The 25213-nt window shown below is 36.0% G+C and overlaps 1 protein-coding gene across 1 annotated transcript in view; it reads left to right on the forward strand.

The window, feature by feature from the left end:
- Positions 1-103: 103 nt before the first annotated feature.
- Positions 104-25213, forward strand: part of LOC117402519 (transforming growth factor beta-2 proprotein-like) — a 45298-nt gene continuing 20188 nt past the window's right edge. The window contains exon 1 of the mRNA XM_034003742.3: positions 104-4568. Within this exon, the coding sequence (XP_033859633.1) occupies positions 4223-4568 (346 nt within the window). The 5' untranslated portion in view covers positions 104-4222. The remainder of the gene's footprint in view (positions 4569-25213) is intronic.

Below are 25213 nucleotides of genomic sequence, written 5' to 3' on the forward strand. Positions count from 1 at the left end.
AGAGACTGCCGTTTTGTTTGGAGTGACCTGCAGGTTTTCTTAAGTCCACAGTTGCAAGAAAGAATGCCTGTAGCTCTTTTACAGAGAGGCTCTTGCATTGAACCACATTTTGCTTTGTGGAAATATTTGCCAAATACCTTATCATTTGAAAAAGGCTCAAGCTGTAAAGCATGTTTATCTCTGCTAGCTTCTCTCTATCACGTAAATGAACTATTTCTCAAGTGATAAACACATCCTGTCATGAAAGAATGTTAGATCATCAGTGTTAACTTTCTTAAAAACTGTCCACAGCTCTGCCGTCCCATAGATAAATAGTGCTTTAAGGATTCTGATGCATTTAGTCAGTAAAATATTTTCAGACGCTTAATATGGTCTTAAGCTCTTCAGTACGTTTTAAATGTAATGTTATGTACTTAGACTCCCCCCCCCCCCCCCCCCATATATTACGAATAATAATTTTATGGAATATAAATGGAACTTTGTTGTGACACAGCGCTAATGTTTGCTTTATGAAACCAAAAATGTAATTCCTATATAAACTAGTTTTGTCACTCATCCTTGTGAACTCCTATAAAATAATTGTTGCAACGTCATTCTTTAGAAGTTCAAATAATGTCATCTCATTGATCTTAAGGTACCGGTAATAGTATATGTGTTATATTTTTTAAATCTGTCAGTGTTAATATTGATTTACTGAAAACGTATGCTTATAATAGTAAAATGGTGATGAGTGTTTCAGAGTTGGGGGTTTTGAGTCTGTCACAGGTGATGAATGGTAGTTAAACTGTTGGCAACGAATGAGACATTTTTGAATTTCTGGTGAGTGCACACTCATTTCAAGCTGTCAGTCAGTGTGGGCACCTTTAACAGACTGCTGTGGTAAAATAAATAAAACGTTTGTCCTCAACTCCTTTACACATTACTCAGATACATTGTGAATGATATGGCTGTTCCACAGATTGGCTTGAAAGTTTAAATGGCGAATACCATCCAGAAATGAGGCTTGAGTTTGAAGAAGGTTATTTATGACTCTCCTGATTTGTGGATTCATTCTCTTGCTACGTTAGTACTAAAATGTATTAACTTCGTGCACAAAACTGTTATTTCTAAGCTTTTGAAAGGCTTAAGAATAGATGTATAAATAAGTAGTAATACAAGCCCAGAGAGTCTAGGACCATTTTCAGGCCCTCTGTGCAATGTGCTTAGATAGAAGTTGTTATAGCACAGTACAATAGCTGTTTTCTTAAATTATCTGGGATGAAAGTTTTCAGCTACCTGGTCATTTCATACTTCAGTTAATTTGATATTGATTTAGTATTTTTTTTTCTCTAAATTTAGGCTTTCTCTTGTCCTAAAAATGTGTGATCAGAACATCAAATTGTTAATGTCACAAAACTCATGACAAACCTTTAATTCGTCTAATGAGCCTTATAATTTGCTTTTTTCCCCTTCATAATAAGTCTGGTTTTCCTTTAAAAAAAAAAGTACAAAATTACACTTTTTTTAAGTCCTTGATTAGATCCATTGTACTTCCGGATGTGTGTCATATTTGGAACCTGTGTGTGCCAGATTCTCAGTACAATCAGCTTGTTATGTAAACCACTACTTTCATCCCTGATTTATTATGCATATATTGGTATTGTTTTTAAAGTTCAGTCATACATCGGTAACTGTGTTTTCCAAGAACCATGGCAACTATATTTTTATTTATTTATTTATGTATGTATGTAATATTCATAAGTTCACTTATATATGTATTTCCCTTTTACATCAATATAGATAGATTGATGGATGTGAGTGTCGGCTTGGAGTTAATTGGCATTTTTAGACCGTGAAATCTTGTCGTGTTCGGCTTGGGGTTGTCTTGCGTATGACCCCATCATGATGCAGACAATTCACTTTACCCGAAGCCGATCTGAAGAAGTTCCGCTTTTGTACGTGAGCTCAATAAATCGGATATTTTGATCATTTTATTTAAAAGCATAGGTCTGCGATGTATTTATTAGGCTGCTGCATCAATGGTATTCATTTTATTTTATTTTTTCAAATAGTTTGACACAGTTGGGACTACCCTGGAGAATTTTTTATATGCCGTATATAGTTTTATGTACGATTTATAATTGAGTGTTTAAAGTTGTGGATGAACATACGCTAAATACAATACAGCACATTCCTTTCTTAAAGTAAGTTAGCTTTCATTTATCTGCATACAGGATCTTTTTCAGTTTCATATGGTTTGATAATGTTATTTAAAAGCATAGGCATGCAATATATTTATTACCCCCCCCCGAGAATAAGTCATGAGAATAAATCATGAGGGGATGAAAACTCGGATCGGTAATTCAAATAATTTTGTGAACTTTAATTGGAATACCATTCATTACACATTACACATCGCAGTAACATTCCTATTTTTGTTTTCCAAAATATTATGAACTATAATTTATACTTTTACCATCTGAAAAGTTGTGGGCTCAAGTTCACTCGTGGGTAAAGTATTATTTACAGCTTTCTGTCCAAGTCCTTTAGTTCTTAAGTGTTGCCAGTAGTGAAGAAGTTCCCAGAGAAGGGATTGCTTAACTGTTTAATGATGTGACATGTTTCAGAACAAGTTATGCTGTTGTTGAAAACAGATGTTATTTATTTTGTATTTAGTTTACAGTAAACTCCCTTTTTGTGCTCTTATAAGCTGCATTCTAAGGTATATCGAACCATAATTGGCTCCAGTAAGTTATTTTTACATCATGAAAAGGAGAAAAAAAGAGAGTTGTGTAATGTTTTTTTTTATATATTATTTATTATGTTGTATGTTTATGTATTTATTTATTTATTTTGTATAAAGGGGAGAGGGGCAAGATATATCTCTCACCACGATATCCGCTTTCTCATTACACCAATGCTGGTAGATCTCACCCCAGATATGCATATTTAAGTCTTGTTTGAGTCGTATCATGCTGTGTTGATACTTCATCATCTCACACCCCCACCAGAGCCAGGCTGCAACTCCACAAATAGAGATATACACAGTTGAATGTACTGTATCTGTCCCTGTTCGGAATACACATAGCCAAAATAGTATTGTTCTAGGTGTGTAATAAACTATTGGCATAATTACTGGCCATGTACTTATAAGTATCTCCAAATTATTTTTTTATCAGATTGTGGGGTAATAAGGATTACATGCAGTAAATTAAAAAAATAAAACAGTTTGTCTATACTATGCATTGCACTGTTTAATACATATTTCCATATGTCCTATCATCAGTTTACTGGTAGGATTTCGCATGTTCAAACAAGAGACACAAAACTTTGTATGAAATGGGAATACGTTTCAGGCACTAGGACCCGGTTACAGCTCCCTTTTTATCCTTAGTTTTCCCTGGCACCCTGTAATATTAATAAACAGTCCGGTAACAAACTGAGGAATCCTCAATCTGAATGTGGAACGCAACGTCACTTGGTTGGAGGCAAGCACGTGGTAAAAGGAGTCTTTATAAATCTCACTCCCCTGCCCTTGCTAGACCGTGATGTTATCTGCTAGCAAAGTTTCTTTGGATCTAGAAATAATCTCAGAGAGGAGCAGAGGGGATAGATGAGAGTAATAACGGTCTGAAGTTGAGCTGAAGAAAAGGGGCAGGTTTATACATTTTCAACAATTCTGAAGAAAATTAACGTACCAAAGTGTCAATACATTGTCTCCATGTATAGCAAATGGAAACAATCTGACTGCAAAGTTTGAAAGACGGAATCGTGAGAGGTGGAGCACCGAGACTGAAACGATTTCAATTTTTTTGACAAAACTTGATGCAGTGGAGGTGTGTGCAGCCTGCAGGGTACCAGTCGGTTCTGCCACAGAGGACTACGTTTACATTTGCTGTTGAAAACTGTACAGCACCTACTTGCAATATTGCTTTTTTTAGTATTTATTTTACGGCGACTTTTATTTTGGCATTTCTTTTTTGAGCGCTGACAGCAAATTTGTCAAACTATTTGGACTACGATTTTAGGAAGCTGTTTTGTAAATGCATTAATTCAATGGAATATAAATAAACAACGATCTTTTAAACTGATGGAAAAGGTAGCACATTGATCTCTTTATAACCCATGTATATATATTTATGTAGCGGTTGACATACGTTATATATTTTTTTCATAATTTTACTGATATACAGACGCTTCGGTCGCCTTTTGAAAGCACAAGGGTTAAACGTTAGATTTAAGGATGAACTACTATATTTTGAGCATTTTCCTAACGCTGGATTTAGCCACGGTGGCTATCAGCCTGTCTACCTGCAGTACCCTGGACATGGACCAGTTCATGAAGAAGCGGATCGAGGCAATAAGGGGGCAGATCCTGAGCAAATTGAAGCTCACTAGCCCACCTGAACACTACCCTGATCCCGAGGAAGTGTCTCAGGAGGTTGTCGCCATCTATAACAGCACCAGAGACCTGCTGCTGGAGAAAGCCAACGAGAGGGCTGCGACTTGCGAAAGGGAAAGGAGCGAGGAGGAGTATTATGCTAAGGAGGTTTACAAGATAGACATGTTTCCCCTTTATTCATCTGAAAGTAAGTTGACAGTGACGCATAGTTTGCCAGCGCTTGAACCACAAACCGATTATGGTCGTATAAACTGTTTGGTTCTTGCTGCTGTAATGTATTTTGTTTCTTACTCGTCTCGTTTCTTTTTTTGTCTTGCAAATTAATAGTTTTACAATGCATATTAATAGTCACGTATAAGGTACAATACCTTGACAAATTACATTTGAAATTCCAATGCCTAAAATTCTATCGCAGTACAAAAAAAGTAATTGTAGACTTTTCTATGCAACATTCCAAATAGCGTTTACAGTAGTGACTTTTTTTTTCTCTTTTTTGTAAGACCAGCCCGCAGTTATGTTGGTAAACCGACCTGTAACACAGTCCTACATGGACGTGGAAGCCCACAACAGAGTAATGAAGAGTTTTACTAGTTTTGGACTTAGGGTTTGCCTACAAATGTGGTTTATTAAGCACATCTTTCTAACAAATTACCATGTTGCCTTTTTACTGCATTTTCAGTAGTTACATTGACAAATCGGGTTCGTGAGAAAAAATTAACTGCGTGTAATGTTTTGGGATATACAGCATTTTAGTTAATGTAAGGACTTCATCCGAATTATTGACCATTTGACAGTAAATAATACAATACAGTACTTCTACATATGAATTTCTACTGTTGAACTGTTAATTACCGTTATCTTTTTTCCCCCTAAAACTTTTTAAAAAGGCTCTAGATACTGTATCTAGACAAAACTAATGTGATCAGTATGAATTCCGTAACTATACACTCAAGTGTCTTATTACAAATGTTATTTTTAGGGCAAGCAGTTGTGACTGGTGCCGCTGGCTCTTACTGTATGCAGCTGCGACTGTCCCACACGGTTGTGTTTTCCAGCTACTTTATTATTATTTTATTTTATTGTTTTGATAGGAACGATTGTTGTGTCTTTCGTATGCTTTTTATCTGATAAAGTGCAATAGTGTACACATACACCAGCATATACTTTTTCAGATAAGTGGCAGGTTGGAAACAAACCTGGCAGAATACCCATAAATCAATAGGCTATACATATGAGGGCAGGTAGTCAAATATTTTCTTAAGACAGTATCAATACTAATACCATCCCCTGCAGGTGTTTTGAATTAGATGATATTTACAGTGTGCCTGATGGTATTTTATTGCAGTCTTGTTCGGACACTTTTGGCTTTGCCACAAGGTAATTTTCCAAAATATTTAAATAGATTCTGAAATAGTGGTGGAGAAAACTGTTATTGAGGTGCAGATTTTTGAACATTTAGTAAAAGAAGGGCAAAACAGGACCACTTTTTCTATGGTGGTTGTAAATTACTGTTACATCAATATTTAACTAGATGTTTGTGTATCTTCAATGACCTAAGGTGTCTTATTTATTTACATTAGCCACGCTGTAGATATATAATCAGACAATTCATAGTTAAAAAAAGGGGGACTTGTTACCAGGAGGTTCCTGGTTCAATCCCAGCTAAGCCATTGGCTCACTGTGTGTGACCCTGAGCAAGTGCTCCATCCTTCAGACGAGATGTAAAACCGAGGTCCTATTGTAAGTGACTCGGCAGCAGCAGTTGTGATGTATAGTTCACCCCCAAGTCTCTAAGTCGCTTTGGATAACAGCGTCTGCTAAGTGACTAATTAGTAATAATAATAATAACAGTGTTACTAGTTTCACTCATATGAAAAAGTAGGCAAAGAGCATATTTCCAAAGCATATGCTCCAGTCTGTAATTTATTCTAAGGTATTCTACATTATTTTTGTCCTCCTTGTTATTTCAAATTAGCATGTGCTGTCCTTTGGGGGTGGGGGTGGGGGTGGGGACATACATTACAAACTGCAGTAAATGCTTTGAAAATCAAACCTATTCTAATGGAGTAATAGTAAATGAATAGTTTATAGCAAGCCAACAAAGGTTCTGTCCTGTTGCAGGTTTCACACACAAAAAAAGGTGTAATATTTATGGTGTTTGTTAATGAATTGCACAAATTGAGATTAAAGAATATAGAAATGTTATGTTTTTGATTATTTATTGGTTTCAAGTACTTAGTTCTTCAAATATAATTTCTTCTATGCATCCACACAAACATGCATTTTTAAAGCCTTACAAATAGAATGATATGGAGTTATTTCACAAAATAATTCTTAATTTGCTTTTCTGATTTCAAAAGTGAGTATACGGATTTGAGTAAAAATTAATATGGTATTGTATTTGTTAAATATTATCCTTGGCTAAGTCTGCTATATACATACTGTACATATGAATAGACCTGGCTGAGAGCCAAACTCCAGGGATATATTTCAGTCAAGAAGGTATTTATGGGATATAAATAATACTGTGTCAACATGTATTAAAAGGATCTGATTATCTTTGAATTTATTCATATTAATATTTCCTTATGCCTCTAGTTAAAAAAGGAACAATTTTACAATTTGGTGTGGCCTTTACTGTATTTAGCAGTGCTGGATTTACCTATGTGAGCTAACCAATGGTGCCATATATACAGTAGGCTAAATAGTTGTGTCAAAAAAACATATATTTAAAAACAACAACATTGTATTTTTAAATACAAAAATAATCAGCTTTGGATCCAGAAGTCACAAAGACCAAATAAAGATCCCACACACTTACAATCAGCAAGAACATCTGGCATGTGTAGAGAATAGGTTATTCCTTACTCGTTATGCACATGGCTTTCCTGACATGTATTCAGTATTATATAAAATCTGAATAGTCACGATGGGCAAGACAGCACATCTGAAAGACCTTGAGCAAGGGCTCATTGTAAGGGCTGCTACCGTATTTAAGTCTGAAAAAATAACTGATGTTTCAAAAGGAACAGTGTAAAAAGTAATGATTTGATGGACCACTCTGGTTGACTTGCCAAGTCATTTCCACTAACACCTTCTGTGAAAGAATTAGGCGACAATAACTTAGAAATGGTCACTTATTCATCCAGAACAATTTTAACACATTGCTGAACACCATTTTACCGATTTTTCAAAGTTTGGGTGTTTACTTTTTATTCAGTGTGCTAGACTTTCTCATTGTAAGACTAACATGAGCTTTTAGTTTTGGACATAATTACATTTTTTGCTATACTATTCTACTGTAACTTGTTATACTTCCTTTAGTCTTAGTTGACATTTTCTACCTTCTGTGCGGCCAAATTACTTTTCATAGAAGCTGTTTTGACCGCACTGCTGTTCTGTCCAAAGGGAGCATTGTGTTGGCAGGACTGTTTGCTCCACCTTCTCCATGGTATTCACACAGCACAATGCACTGTAACTGGGCGACTCCTGTAAAGCAAGCCAAGCTCAGCTGCTTCCCAGCATGTATCAAAGAAACAGTAAGCAGAAACAGATAACAGTAGCCAGTCAGCAGCGCTTTTCTTTTATGGATATTGCTTAAATGGATACAAAAGAGGAAATGCAACATTTTCTGACTCTCATTTCTAACATCAACATGGCTCTAAAACAGTATTTTTTTTTTTCTTTGGTGGGGGGGGGGGGGGGGGGGGTCCTACTTTTCAAGGCAATTTTGAATGGAAGTATATTAACCTGTCTGTCACTACAGAGATAAGATTTTTTTTTTTTTTTTTTTTAAAGTCAAATGTCACCATTCAAACATTTAAGAGTTAGTAGCTTTGTGTTGTTTTTTCACTGTCCCCTTGATCTTTTATTGCCTTTCATTCTCAGTGATTTAAGTAAGAGTAGAAGAGGCAGCACCATCTAGTGCACAGACATCTTTTGTATTGCTGGCAACATACAGCTGTGGATTAGATGGCTCTGGCTCTTCTATAGAGACACTTCTCAGAACCATCTGAGAATATTTATTTTGAACATTTTTATACTGAACACACATATAGTTGGAACTGTTGTAGCCAAGATACAAAACAAACGTCATCTTTTGTTGTGCAGAACTACAAAAAGGGAATCAGAAATGGGGAAAAAAAACAGCAAGGCAAGATTATGAAGACACATACATAAATGATAGTTTGCTTAGTCAGGTCCCCCATGTAGAGAAATATGTAAACTGAATGGACAATGAGGACTCTAAAACAGCACCAATTCAAGACTATAATGAATGAGAAAACTAGTTTGAAGCAAGTTATAAAATACAAAAACATACTCTGAATTTTTTTGTCGGCATCTTTTTGTTTAATGGCAAGAAAACCTTTGGAAATGTAAACCTTAAAATAAATAGATGTTTCTTTTTAACATCCAAGGCTGATGTTTTGTACCTTCCAGTCTGCCATATAAACTGCTGAATTAAAGAGAATCTCAGAATTGTCAATAGGGATTTCTACTTGGCAGTTTAAATAGCCATGAGGCTCACAGGGTTAAAGTATGTTTGTTTGCACTTAGTTTTATGACACTTCCTAAACACAAGTGCAACCTCAACAAGGGGCGATCATCAGGGAATCTTGTTATTCCATCATGAGTCACCTGCTGTGAAAAAAATTATTTCGCTGCTTGGTTACTGCAGTTTAATTTGAGGTTAGTTGTATTTATCAGTCTGTATTTTATTCAGGAACTTTACAGTAGAAATGTCCTTAATTGTTAATTAAATTGTATTTAAACTGATAGTGAATTTACAATTCTCTCTTCCAAGTAAAGAATGTTCTATTAGAACAATCCTTTACAAACCCCTATAATTGAGATGGAGCTACAGTGTACTAGAACACTGATAAAGGCATTAGCCAGAATGTTCATTATTTTAAAATAACTATAGAAATCAAGCCAAAAAGAGTCAAAACATACTCCTTGAAAACTAATAAGTTATAACTATGTGTACTGCAGCTATATTCTAAACATCTTATTTATCTTTTGAGTTCTCCTTAGATTTGGACAGGTTATGCCTATCAGTTTTGAACCATATTTCATATCTTTCTATGGTAAAATTACACAATAGGCAGATCATTCATATTCCTTATATCATTATTCTGTCAGCCTCGCTTTTCAAGCAAAGCTCCTCAAAACTTCTAACTGGTTTACAAGGGGATAACAAGATGTGTGGAATAAAATGGCTTTCAATCTCTAAAACCAACAGGATGGTCCACATGAAAGTTAATGCTACAACATATATGCATTTAAAGGCGCCAGAACTTGTCTTGGAATGTTCTGGGAAAGATCATTTGATTTTCAAATGCTGGGTCTATTTCAGCAATAGTAATTTCAACACTTCCTGGGGAAGCCACTCTGTAATTGTTGTATGTCCACCAAATGAAGCAGTAAATCAGTCATTGTTTCCACTTTACTCTCTGCACTGCGGCCTTGTTTTTTAACTCTCCCGTCTTTTGTTTTCTCTTTAACAGCAGTTCGACAAAGAACATGCCATGTGTGGGGGAAAAAGAATCAGATTATTTTGTATCAGCTGTTGTGAAAGATAAAAACATTTTTTTTATATTTGAAAATGCTTCAGTCCAACTAGTTACATCAGATATAGGATAGAATGCCTAAAAAAAAAAAAAAACAAGGAAGCAATCTGACTGCAGGCTGCTTGTCATTCTAATCTACTGTTCATGTGCGAGAAGTATTGTATCATAAAAGTTTTAGGCTAATATCTTCTGGTGGACAGCACTCCCTATAACTTAAAAAAATTCAGTCATAAAATCAGAGTAAAACTAAAGAAACATCTTGTAGATACATGTTTAACAAACTATTTAAATACATAGTAATTGCAAAGCAAACATACAAGAGTATGCAAACTTTAACAGTAATCAGGTCTGTTTTTTTTATTTTATTTTTTATTTTGAACACATTTCGAGATGCGTCACACTCAATGCAACATTACTCCAAAATTCTACTCAATAAAGGCTGGGACACACATAAGCAGCGCGATGCCGTTGGCTATCGGGCAGTATTTTACTGCCAATAACGTTGGCAATGTTACTGAATGGTGCTGCACAGAATAGAGCGATATAATACTGCATTGTTGCTGAGCGGGGCCGCTCAAATCTAATCTGGAGCGATTTTTTCTAGCTGCAGCACAGTACCGTTGGTGGATTAACCAATCACAGCCAAGTGGTGACGTGCTTGACAGGAAAAATCTTAGCCCTTCCTGTATCTCAATCACAACTGAGAAATGCGTGAATAGTAAAATTGATTTAATTGACTTAATTTACGGGCCATAGCTGTGCATTATATTCGAGTACATAACCTACTGTGTGGTACTGACAACTACCATTCCATTTTTCTACAATATTTGTAGCAGAACTTCAGTGTGATACCGCTAGTCCCCAACCGGGCACATAAGAGTGGTCTGCTCTACGTGACTGACTTTCTGCTAGAATATTGTAGAAAAATTGAACGGTAGTTGTCAGTACCACACAGTGGGCTATGTACTTGAATATAATGTACAGATATGGCCAAATGTTTTGCATTACTGGCTAGAATGATAGGATTGAGACATAAAAATTAGTTAATTCTATAGGGTGATGCAAACTTGTGGCCATAGCTGTAATGCCCCTCATATAATCTACTAAATAAAAACACATGTTTTTCTGTCATTTATATGCAGGTGTTTGAAATGAGCGAGCAATATGTTGCTGACAGCAAGTAGCCTACTATCACTGAAGTGAAACAAAATATATATTTTTACCGTCTCAGCCAGTTTAGTAAAAAAAGTAGTAAACTACAGAAATGATAAAAAAGGCTAAGTCATGACAGTATCATAGCGAGTAGGGAATAGCGATTTACATTTACTGTTTTCTAAATAGGCTACAGGGAAGATGCTTATTAGGAGTTATGTATAAAATATCGACCTGCCTGTCCAATTGTCGCTCCTCTGGCTTTCCAGATGTTTGCCTTCATCTCAGCATCCTTGCAGGAAATATGGGAATATCAAACACTTCAGGGTGCTTGGACACCTCCGTAGACAAGTTTGTCATTCATGATTTTTCCTGTCAAGCATGTGTTGTCACCACTTGGCTGTGATTGGTTAATTCACTGATGGTACCACGCAGCAGATAGAAGAAAAACACTCTGGATTTGATTTGTGCGACACTGCAATAATACAACATTATATCGCTTTGGCCTGTGCACCATTCAGTAACATTGCCAGCGGTTTTGGCAGTAAAATGCTGCCTGATAGCCGATGGCATCGCGCTGCTTATGTGTGTCCCGGCCTTTATATATATATATATATATACATATTTCACATTGCAATTCAGTTTTATAGCCAAATAGCCCCAGGTAAAGAATCGTGTGGAAGTGTAGGGAATGTAAATGTGAAATGTGTCCAAGAAAATATCATCGCTGTAGTGTATCCGCTAAAAAATGCACTGATTAAAAATGATTACATTTATGTGTTAGCATTCTCCACATAGCAAGAGCATTACTTTGGTTGCTCTAGTTTTTTCGGAACCTGCTGCTACTGGATAGACGAGTGAGCTGAAACATGACACAAGTGTGTTTCCCTGGCAGCAGGGGAGCTTAACTAAACATAGCTGCTTTTATTTTTATTATTAGATTCTGTGATTAAGTCTTTTTTTTAAGGCCTTGATTCGAAGTGACATCTGTCTGTAGAAAGTGACAGGCTGCTCATTTGTTACTTCTAGAATGAGTATTTCAGTTCACTCAATCATAGGTGTCAACATAATAAGCATTTAACATTCAAATATACATCATGAACACAAATCTTTAATTCAACACAGGTCCCTACTAAAAACTTGTCATCTCACTTTCCTTTCTTGTTTGTCACAAATTAAGGTAAATTTCAAGGACAGTGTTGGTAGTAAGAGGTGAATATGGACAAAGCAGTATAGTCTATTGTCTTCTACATGTAACCAAAGTGTTTAGTTTGGTAGGCCACCACAATCAAGTAGTTGTTTTTATTTCATTGAGCAGTTATTTGTTAGGTGTCCAGCAGTGGCTGTTATTGTCAGTTTTGGATGTATAAAAAAAATGGTGGTTTGGTAAAGGAAGAAACAGAATTTCTGGATTTCAATCCAAACTCAATCACTAGCTTTTTACATCTGTAAGCCATGTATAGCAATATAGTAACACTAACTGAACATTTGAAGATATTACAGCTGATAATGTAATGAAGCAGCAATGAACGTAGACCACTTTGTCACACATCTTTAAGGCAAATGACTGGTGACTGATAGGGGAGGATTATGAATGCAAAGGATTGTGATATTTACAATCAATAAGCACAATAACCCAACTACAGAATGTAGGTAGCAAACTGGATGGACCAGACATGAAGATGCAGGATGTTTTTTCACTGAGGCGTGGCCTAATAAATATTCTCGTTACACAAACTCAATTTGGGTTGTTCACATCTCTGTCTTGAAATGGCCCATTAAGTTTTGAACAGGGGTTAGGAACTAGACTTCATCCACTCAAGCACACACAACATTTTATACCTGTCTAAACAAGTTAGAGCCCCTCAAAACATATTGATATGGTTGTGAGAGGAAGCACAAGGGAATAAGACTGCGGCATGATGGGGTTCAAACCTAGCATCAACTGTTACATTAACTTTTGTATGCAGAAACCACTTTGCCAGATTGTATTCGTACTTTTACTCACAATCCATTGTGAGATTGCTCGGTAGGGAATGAGGCTTACTATATATTCATATGTATTTGAATAGATTATAAATAATAAGGACATACCCTTGATGTTGTTAAGTCATCGCTATGTAGTTTATTTTTCTGAGAAAATCTGGCTCCCCTTTGTCTTTTTTTATTTTGAGCTGCTGTATGTTTCAAACTCTCGTGGTTTACGACATGTTTGGATTTAATTCAAAATGTCTTTAGTTAACAAATGAAATTTGTTGTTCCAAATATGTTGTTTTCTCTTTTATAGCCAGTATGATCTAACAATTTATGTACATAACAAACTGTCACAGCCCTCTGTGTTTTTCTTTCACTGCAGTTATAGCTTCATTTGAATGACATATTCTTTATATTTTTGACTTTCTCTACACGAGCCTTGAAGTATTAGTCTCCTCCTGCCAGATCTTTAAGGCTTTCTTGTGGTAACCTCTGCTGTTAGAAGACGAAGGCTTGTAGGCTGTCAACATTTCATGGAAGATACTTCAAAGCTGGTTGTATTTTTAGTTCTGGGGATTAGAACCATATTTGTTTTCAATTTGTAGTTGGCCAGTATGGACTTGGGTGTGGTGTCTTGATGTATGTTTTTGCCATATGCTAAAATGTGTCAAATTAAGTTAAGTAACACCTTTTTACTGATATTTGCCATTATCCCCTGTGCTGGATGAAAATCCCCTGTGATGGGGAGATATGGAAGTAACCTATTAATACATATGTCAAAGTTACAGTTACTATATCTTCCAATCTGCTAATTGAATTGTTGTTGTGGCTATAAGGTTTACCTACTTTTTCACAACCTAATTAGCTAAGCATATGAACACTGTATCTTGTCACACCCGTGTCCGTTTCTGATTTATTAAGCATAGGAATTAATTACAAAATTGTATTTTACATGCTCTGAATCTATAAGGTGGGGACCTGCTTTTTCATGGTATCTAGACTTGTGATGAAGGGGAGATGTAGCTTAACCAGATATCTTCACCACTGTGCAAAGTTTGCAACGTGTTAAGTTTTACACTATCAGTAATGTCCTGGTGTCTATTCACTACATTCTTCCATAGTGTATCCTCCCGTTGACTATATCACAGAGAAGTTTATATTTCCAAAAGGTTGTTTAAACTGTAGGAACATAAGCCTCAAAACCCCTTGATACCAGCTTGCCACAACACCGCCTTGTGAGCTAAACAGACATGTTTCTGTTACTGTGCTGCATGCCGCAATACAAGGCCATTTCAGACATCTTCAAGGTCTGGAGCAGAAATTAAAAAAAGTATTGCTTTGTTATCTATTTTTTAACATGGACTCACAAGTGTATAGCAGCATTGTAATGTTATATGGTCTACAGATGAATAGCTTTTGTCAGCAATAAGTATCACTCACCTTATTTAACCCCTTCTCCCGTAGAATGTGCTCTCGCAAAACATTACATCTGTTTACACATATTGTTCTGCCAAGAGCTGTCAACAGCCATTTCTGTGGGATGTTAGCAATCCCTATTGCATGCTGATTCCTTGATGGAAAATAGCCATTTCTGTTGCTGCAGTACCTGATTGTCAGAAGATCATAACAAAACCATAACAGAGAAAGGGTTCCATATCCTATAAAACATTACTTTTGGGAACTATCTTCTGCATAAACATGTAACTCGGTAGTGTCACTTTTGAAAAGGCTTTCGTATTTGGCATCCAGACAACAAATTGTCCTTAGCATGGAACATCTATTTTGAACTTTTAGGAGGAAGCCAGTCTAATCCCTATTTCCTACAGGCTGCATAAAAGTCTGCTTCAGTAATTCAGCATTACTATTAGGATTGAACTTGACAGTACAGCAACACTACTACGAGAGCCATCAGAGAGAGAGAGAGAATAATGCATGGGGTAGTACTGTTTTGTAAAAAAAAAATGTTATTACGAGAGTGTCTTGAGGGACACTGATTGGTTTATTAAATCTTTCTAGGACCGCCGTCATATCATTGAATTGTTTTGTATTCTGATTTCCACGAGTGCCCCTCATCGCTACAAAATGGCATGTAAACAAACAGCAAAATGCGTCGCTGTTTCTCTTGCTACACAAATTTGGAAATTGTTTGAGCTCTGGAAAAAAACCTGAATCAGACACAAGTCGCTGAGCAATTTGGTGTTTCCCGTTCTGGTGAGTTGCTTCACCATTTTATTAAATAATGTGCATGTCTTGTATAGTGCTGCTGCATTTTGTAACGTGTGTAAGGTTGCTGTGTTAATTTAGTTTATTAACATTAAGTTAATCCTAAGTAATGCCCATTATTTTTGCCTCTGCCACTGTGATAGACCGAAACACACCTGCCAGCTAATTTCATAGTACATAGTGATTAAGCTTTTTGACCGTGTTGTTTTGCTTTTGGTTTATTAACGTTAGTTTGTCTGTTACTTTATTATTATAGTTTATTAACATACACTTGCCTTTTGCTTTGCTTTTACTTATTCAGTTCATTTTTATATGTTGATGCATGTGCGTCGACAAGTAATACATATGTATTTATTTATTTATTGATTCATATTGTGTCTGGTGGCTAACTCTGTCTTAGAGAACACTTTGGCTATTAAGAACACTTCACTTGCTTCCTGAGGGGTGTTCTGTTAGCCAGAGACTACTGTATCAGGAATGGGGTAGAAGTTCAAAACAGGCAGAGCTTTATGCGCACACAACCATGCTTCTTGATTCTTAATTGTGCTTTCCCATGACCATTTTACAAAAAAAGGAATAACACCTTTATTTGCTTCATTTTGTACATAAAAAAGAATTGTCAGTGCTTAAACGTACTGAGCTTTAGAAAAACGAAAGCATTATTCTCCAAATACTTTGACATTATAACCACAATCTAAAATTATAGTATCTTTGAATGACAGGTTTAGGTGGCTATTTCTTTACAGCTTCATGAGTGTTTCTGTGATACAGGTGTAAGGGGCTACTTAGTTTGTATCCTCCCCTAAACAGTAAAATGACATACAGTAGTCCGTCACATATCTGACTGTGGTGGGACCACAGTAAGTGTTGTTAGACTATACATTCTAACCATTATTATTCATGTCTGGCCTTTTAGATACTGTTACAACAATGCTTTTGCTTTTAAAATGATTGAACAATTACAAAATAAAACATCCTCAATAGAAAGAAAGAACATTTTTACAAAGGTACATTTGCATAGAAAATGTGCCTTTATTATGCTTTTCATATAATTATTCAGTTCATTGTGATTTACTGTATTTGGCTATACTTTACAACACTTCCCAGTGGTTTTAACATGGTATGTCCTGAATGGCTGGGTAGTGGAACACCTCAAGATTGTATGACTAGAACCTTATAGTTGTTATACTTAATTATGTATGTGGATACTACAGATGCCTAAAGCAGTATTTTTTGTTTCCTTTCTATGAATCTTGTTATTGTAGACAGAGAACTCAAGGGTTAATCAGCCTGCAGCTGTATATCCAAATCCCTTCTGGGATATCTCTGTGAAATGCAGTTGGTGAGACAGGTTCCAGGAGCCAAGAGCTAGCTAGAAGATAAATGCTGTTCCAATCCTACTTTAGATAAGATACTGAAAACGCTCCCTTTTTACTAAATTAACAGGGGTTAACACAGAGGGCCAACCATAATACATTTGTGTAGGCCGTATTGCCATACAATTTACTAGGCTGGCAAAGGTTCTTGAAGATTCTGGGAAGATTTTGACCTTTTATTGAAGGAAAACGTTGCCTAGTCTTTCAAAGTAGGCTTTACACACACAGTATGATGTATGTTAGAAAATGAATTAGAACATAATAGATTACCAAAATTTACTGCCAGAAATCCTATAGTCCCTTACGGGATACCCTTAGTAACTAATCTAGCAAAATGGGTTCTGAAATGAATCCAATGCATCTGTTTTTTTTAAGTGTTGCATAGACATTGCATAATGCTGTGCAATACACAGAAAACAAATGTCAGTATATTCTTAGATTAGTTAACTGTACTGTCCTGTCATTGACTTTGCTGGTCAGTTACTACACAGTTACTACACAGACATACAGTAGGGCCCTATTTTGAGGAAACGCGTTAAAATGCAAACGTATGGGCAAAGTGCTTTACATTTGTGCTGGGTTGTGCTGTCCCCTTCATGTTGTGGTTTTGAAGGGAGTTTGAGCTGGGCCCGGTAGAATTCTGTAAGTGCTCACCAATGAATAAAAAGTGGGAATCAGAAGCTGCTCTTAAATCAGGAGCAACTGACATTCCCTTTAAGAGATGATAGCCCTAGTGATTGTCTTGTGTGACAGGGTGAAAGTGTTTAGAAGGAGTGAAGTTTGGGGAGGGGGGACAGCAGGGTCATTAAGGATGTGTTATGGCTGGGACACACATACGGGGTGCGATACCATTGGTTATCAGGCAGCATTTTACCGGCAATATCACTGGCAATGTTTTTTAATGGTGCTGCACAGACCAGAGTGGTAATACCGCAGTATCGCAGTGTCACTGAGTGGTGCCGCTCAAATCAATTCCAGAGAGATTTTTTCCAGCTGCCGCACGGTACCGTCGGTGAATTAACCACTCACAGCCAAGCGGTGACATCATGTGCTTGACAGAAATAATCATGGATGACAAAGTGTTGTCTACAGAGGTGTCCAAGCACCCTGAAATGTTTGGTCCTTCCCATATCTCCCACAAGAATGCTGAGATGAAGGCAAACACATGGGAGACCATTTGGAGCAACAATTGGACATGCAGGTCAGTATTTACTATTATACATCGCTCCTGCATTGTATGTTTCTTTGCCAAGTTGATCGCTCATTTCACACACCTGCATATAGACGACAGAAAAACAACTTAGATAAACAAACCAGTGTTTTTATTTAGTAGATTATATGGGGGGCATTGCATTATATTCAAGTACATAGCCTACTGTGCGGTACTGCCAACTACCATTCCGTTTTTCTACCCTATTGTAGCAGAAAGTCAGTCTCTTAGTGCACACCGCTCATGTGTGCCCGGTTGGGGACTAAGCAATATCGCGGCACTGCAACAATGCCCAGGTGTGCCATGAGAGTGAATCTAATCAGTCATTTACATTCATTTGGAGCTACTTCTAACACTGCTTTTGACATAGCATGCTGGAGTTAGGTCATACAATAGTAATTTTATGTACTGCATACATCGTTACTAATTCAGTTATGTGCTAATCTAGTACATCCTTCGGAAGAGTGGAGTCTTTAGATTTGAAAAACGTGGATATTATTTGTTTACAGTAGTTTTACAAAACGACAGTAACATCTAACCAGAGTCCCCCCATTTGCCAACTGCACTTCATACATTGTTGTCTATATGACAGATGAGGGTGCAATGAATCCGTAACTTTGTGTACTTCATACATCATTATAAATGCAGTTATCTGCTAACTCAATACATCATTTGTCTTTAGATTTAAGTAATACAAAGCCCATACTTCACACCTGTGTAAAATAATGTGTTCCAAATGATTTATCTTTTTAAGAGAACATTTACTTCTTGTGTGGCGTTTGAAACATACACAAATTCTGAAAGACCCCACACAGAAAAACGATTATTCAAACGTTAAACCCTTAACGTGTGTGTATATATATATATATATATATATATATATATATATATATATATATATATATATATATATACACATACATACAGTGCTCCCACAGTGACACACAATATGAGCATTATAACTGAAGAGCGTTATAAACGGTGGAAGGGGGTGGGGGCGCCGGGGGACACATAACTCACATCTGACTAAAATACAAAAAAACAGCCCCCTCTCTATAATGCACATATAGTGAAGCAAAAATGTAACTTTCCATGAATTAACCATGCATAAACGCTATATTTTTTAGAAAAACACCGGTACTGTAGAAATATTGCATGAATCACTAGTATAGTGAATTGGGGGACCTGCTTTAGGAGCGTTATATCCGAGGCGCGTTATAATCGAGAGCCTTATAGCGAGGGAGCACACTATATATATATATATATATATATATATACTGTATATATATATATATATATATATATATATATATATATATATATATATATATATATAATATATATCTCCACATGCATTTTTTTTCCATATAAATCTATAATTTTAAGAGCAGCCCTTAAGTTAATGAAGGCACATTTCACATCACCGTTTGCTCAGCTATATTATGTATTTTTTTATTTTAAAATATAAGAAATACATAATCTAGAACTTTGTTTGGAAAAAATGTGTTCTCTCTCTCGCTCACTCACCTCTTTCACCGCTTGCTGTTGCCTTTTTGTAATGATGGTAAAGGACAGGTCAAAGCATGTCACCAAAATTGCATTGGAGGGCAAAGGCAGTATGGTCCTGTTTGTGGCAAGTTTTTTCATTAAAATCAGGGACACACACGTTATCAAAATCGGGCCCATAATGTCTAACAAGTTCAAATACATGAGATAACAGATTCCGGTTGTTATATACACCATGATATATAGTTTCTCATTTCTCAAGATATTTCCTCTTCAGGTTTTTGGAAGTGAGCCCTTGAAGTGAGTGAAGGGTCCCAAGGGTTTACTTTCCTCTTTGCTCAGTGTGTAGATATGGAAACTGTAACTTGAATTTAAGGTCATTTTTATTTTGCGTTCACAGTTTCCAGCTTCTGTATAAGCAGGTCCAATATCTTACACTTAGATTTTTGTTATATCCTGAGATCTACTCGTCCATTTGTGATGAAACTTGGTATGGACAATCCATAGCAGAGGTTCTTGAGGGTATTAGAATCAAGGTTATGACGGTCTGTTTATGTAGGGGTTGTGTCATTTTATTGCTAAGGCTAACAAAAGATTATTTTAAGAACTGCCCACCAAAATGGAATTTTTTAATGTACATTACAGCATAATTGTTCCACAGACCTGACACTTGTTAAGTTGAGATATTGAAGGCAATCGCCGCAAACCTTTCCTGAATTTATTGAAACTTTACTTAGATATTTGACCCAGCAAGTTATTCTACATAGTGTTAATGCAGAGCTGAGGTAAACCATATGGTAATTTGTTACGAGAAACTATTTGTTATTTTATATGTTGGTTGTTGTCATGATACTGACACATGCAATGTGTTACTCATACCTTGTAAATCCTTTGGATCCCAGTTGTTAGTTCCAGACCACACTACCTTTGTTATAAGTTGAACACCATAGAAAGCTGGTCCAAATGTATTTGAAAGCCAATGTTTAAAAGAAACACAAGCCAGAGTCTTGCTAGAGAGAGTTCCGGTGTCAGTCCCAGTCAGTAACAATGCCAAACAGCCATCTGTCACTAAAACAATATCCATTCAGATTTAGACCTTTTAATCACAGAGTTTATTATTTAAAATGTATTTAAAATATGAAGTAGCCCATAATCAAGTTTGACATAAAATGTTGTTCATTGGTGCCTGTTTACAGTATTTATATGTAGTCTAGCCTCCTGTACACCAAAGTTGCTGCATGCCCCCCGTTGACCTTACCCATAGCAGTAATGACAGATCAGGGCCAATAAATCCTAAAATAACAGGTGCCATTTACTATAACTAATTGCTTCCTTTATGACACAGTTTCTCATGTATCAAGTGGTTTTTGCCACACATCTGGTTTGCCGATTTATAAATGAAAAATGGACTAGCTGATACAGAACAGGCACAAAAGTTGTGTTAGAAACAGGTTTAGTGAAAGATATAGCTGTAAACACCGATGACATATCTACAGTTTACGGTCAGTATAAGATAAGCATGTTAATTGTCAGCATATTGTTGAGATAATAGGAATGCCTGTAGTGCACTACATTAAATCATCAAACATGTCTACATTTGATAAACACATAGGTAGGCATAGTGTTTGTTCAAGGTGTGTATTTATAACTGAAATAGATAGAGGATAGCATTAGTCCTAATAACACTGTCAAAACCAGGAGAAAGGATTGCAAACCCTTTTGTTATTTCCATAGCTCAGGAATTTTGGTAGGGCTTTTGATTTCATCAGGTAAATCCTTTTTTTTAGGTATGTTTGTATTTTATTTGTAAAGCTATGCCTTTAACTGTTCAGGCAGACCTATTTCATCCTTCCATAGACTTGTAAAACAACATATTAGTCGGGCAGTAACAACCAAGCACACCCACCAATCTTTATTTTCCAGTATCTCCCTTCCTTTTTTTTTGGAACATTTTCATGGAAACCTCCTGGGACAGGATATCACGCTATTGTTAATTGTATTTCTTTCCAAGAACATTTACTACATTTTGGTGCCTAGAATATGGAAATACACAATATAGTGAAGTAGTGAAGTAGAAGCAAAACACATTACATTTAAAGATGGCCTTGGTGAAGGCTAGTTTAGAAGCCTCAAGCAGCTCCCCACACAGTTTCACTCGTTTTAAGAGGATTGATTGTTCGATCAGATTTAAAGAGAAAGGGTTAAATAATGTCAACATTTTACCACTAGAGGTCACCACTCTGTATTACTTTTTATTTCATCTGGAAGAGATGTTAGCGCAGGGTGCCTGAAAGCAGCTGTTGTGGTGTTGAAGTGTTATAGATACAATAAAACCTGATCAAACTGGTCATCAATGCAACTGAACAATTGTATCTTCTTAAGACAGGTTGCTGGTCATTCTTAAGTCATTAAGACCAGGTGACTGTTAATACAGGTTTTGATGCATATTTCTCCATGCTTAACAGAGAGAAATACAATAAAATCATTGTTACAGTATCAATGGCATTATGTACATTTTGTATTAGGCATGTAGTGTAACAAAGATTAAAAAAGCAGACTCATTAGTTTTAGTTGTTTATTGCCTGTAAATTAATTGTGATTTAAATACAAAGTAATTATTTTCTATTATTTCAGGTTTGCATGGAGATCTAGAACTTCTGAAGATATATCAGAAAAAGTAGCTTCTTATCTGGAGCATATTCCTTAAATTCTGTTGCACCTTCAGTCAGAATTACCTTGGTGCAACAAACACAACACCAATGTGTAGTATTAATTGGATATTTTTATACTTACTGTCTTCAACATTTTTTCAACATTGTCCTGTAAAATTCTCAATACAGGCCTATAGAGTTAAGAAGAAATACAAGTTTAGCAGTAGAGAGCCCTGTTTATAAAACATGCCATTAAGTGCCGCCCAAGTTGCACAGAGCTGAAATACATTGACTGTATGGGGTTGCAGCTTCATTGTATGGACCCCACAATACTGTCAGATAAAGTTCAGGGTCAGTGACCTGTTTTCAGTTCCCCCAGTGTTTTAGCCTTGTTCGTTTCCTGGACTCCATGACGATATCGTACTAAAACAAAAATGTTGGGGAATATAGTATGGAAACTATTACATAAGGTTCAACGTAATTGATGAGGATTGAACACACAGGGTCTGGTCTCAGATGTTAGTTACAGTATATTAAAGCAGGTTTCACGCATCAAGTAGTGAATAACAGAATTTTCTGCTGTTTTTAGAGTTCAACTTTTTTGTGTTGGAATAAAAAAAATCTGAATTGTAACTTTTTAAAACTCCTGTTACTGGAGCAAACAATAACATGCAATGTAAACCCTAATGAAGTTTGACAACAAAAAAAAAAAAAAACTAAAAGCAAATGTACAGTGCAATATGGCAGAGAAAAAAAAAAACTAAAATAAACTCTTTCTTATATAAAATTAAAGAACACTGCCTGTTACTGCTACAATTGTTGAGGGCTTGCTGGTTTCTAAATGTATGTTGGAGCCATAGCAGCCGACATGCTACCAAAAGGGGTTAAGTGTAACAAACAGAGAAGAATAATGAATAAATTAAATAAACAAAGCATGGCAGCAATTATTTTAATCCCTGCCATTAGGGTGAAGGCTGCAGTCACAGGGACTCCCACTGTATGAAGAAGTCATCTTTTACAGCCATACCAAAATGTTTACTTTTCCCTAACAGCATGAAGCATAGTTCATTTGTTACACTCTTTGTCCTTTGGACTTTCCTGTTACTAAATCCTTAAATACCTCCATTGAGACATGGAGTCAATTATAAATTATCGTTCCTGCAGGGGTGTTTTTGGTTTTACAGTATTTAACAGTGAACACAATTAATACATTTGTGATTAACGGGCAAATCTAGCCTTGTAGCTTGACTGGTTCAATAAATTCTTTAAGATACACAATGTTCCCTGTGACCCCACCTCACCTCAACAAATGTATAACATACTTTAAGGAAATGTTTCTTTCAGTGCAGTTTGGAACACACTTGCTAGTAAATACTAAAGTAACATACTAGAGTACAAATAAGCAATACTTGAGAGTTATTAAAATATAAAACTAGCTTTTGCCTGTTTTTTTCCACACTTTCTCTATAAGCTGAATTCAACTCCTGGTGTACAGGTGTTGCATCACAGATACAATGTCTGCCAACTATTACTAATGCTTTGTGGAATTCAGATTTTTCTTGACGTTCTTTTAGTTTTGTAACTGTGAACCCCAGAAGTTTCAATGCATTTTTTACTGTTTTTCTACTAAAATGCCCGCAATATTTAAAGTAGGCTCCATCAAATTCTGCAAAGACGAAATATTTTTTTTTCTTTTGTTTATTTCTGTATATACTTATTTTTTTTAAACAGCGTACACCATTTTACAGCTATTTCTCCTCATCTAACATCTTGTCCCATGATGGCTACCTGGAACACTGCTGCAGCAGGGTGATCCTGGTTTCATACCCTGATCTTTATTATTTCCCTGCACTACTCTCACTGAAAAATAAGTACGTACATGAATTAATATATAAACACATTTCCATGAGATTTACAGTCTGTATTTTATTTTAAAATAATAATAACATATTGTACAGATAATCTCATCTATAAGCATTTCAATTCTATCATTAACATTAACAAAACTTAATGTTTTAATCTTTTCACAAATCAATGGATTGTGCATGTCAAATATATAACTAATATCGCTTCTGTTCAAATCTAGTAAAAAAAAAAAGTACATTTTTATAATATAGAGTTAAAATCTAAAAAAATATGTAAATATGATAAATGGCAAACTAGGTTAGCAACACTAAAATTTAAAGAAAAAAAATCATTACATTTTTTGCCATGGAAATTTTGTCTTGAAATGCTTCTAAACAGTAAACATGTCATGTTTTTTTAAACATCCCAACAAGTACACAATTGACCACAAAATAGACTTCACAGCTAGCCAATCAGAAGTGATAGGGGTGGGACATAAACACATTTTAAAATGTTTGTGTGTAGGTGCTAGACTTCAGCATTTCAGTTTTCAGAAACTTGCGTGGCTCTCTGTTTTTCTAGCAACAGAACTAACATAGGAAAAATAAATAAATAAAAACAATGTGTCCAATGGGCAAAGTATAATGGCAATTCTATTAATTGCACACCCCTCTTCCTGGGCACAATATGGTAATTAGGGTGTGATATCACCACTAACCCCTTTAAATCATTGCAAGTAGTATAGTAATGCAATTGAATTGCAGAATAAGGTGGTTACAGTGGTTTTGTCCTGTTACAATATGTTGGAAACCAATATTTGTTCTATTATGGAGGCTTTTTGAGCTATTCACCATCTCTCCCTACTAGGCATGAAATACAAGTCTGAAGAAGATACTGTAGTTCAGGGCTCCAACTGACGGCCCGCGGGCCTCATCCGGCCCTCAAGGGACAACCAAGTGGCCTGCCGACAGTCAACAAAAATTATAAAAATTAACTGAAATAATTATGGAAAAGAAACAATGAAAACAGAGATTCAGGCATGTTTTATTTTTGTATCTGGCAAAGCAGCGTCACACTGGCCCTTTCCAGTCACTAAGCCAGTCAGCACGACTCAGGCAAGCCAGTTCCATTGAGTTCTGCTTTGTGAACTCTGTGGGAGATTTTAGTTTTTCACTCGTGTTGCTATTAAAAGTTTTTTTTCTGTCTAACTACAGACCAATAAGCCTGACTTCTATTATATGTAAACTTATGGAAACTATAATAAATGGAAAATCACCTATATGGTAACAGTATCCTGGGAGACAGTCAGCATGGTTTTAGGAAAG

This window comes from Acipenser ruthenus, chromosome 5 (assembly GCF_902713425.1).
Source record: "Acipenser ruthenus chromosome 5, fAciRut3.2 maternal haplotype, whole genome shotgun sequence".
Classification (NCBI taxonomy): domain Eukaryota; kingdom Metazoa; phylum Chordata; class Actinopteri; order Acipenseriformes; family Acipenseridae; genus Acipenser; species Acipenser ruthenus.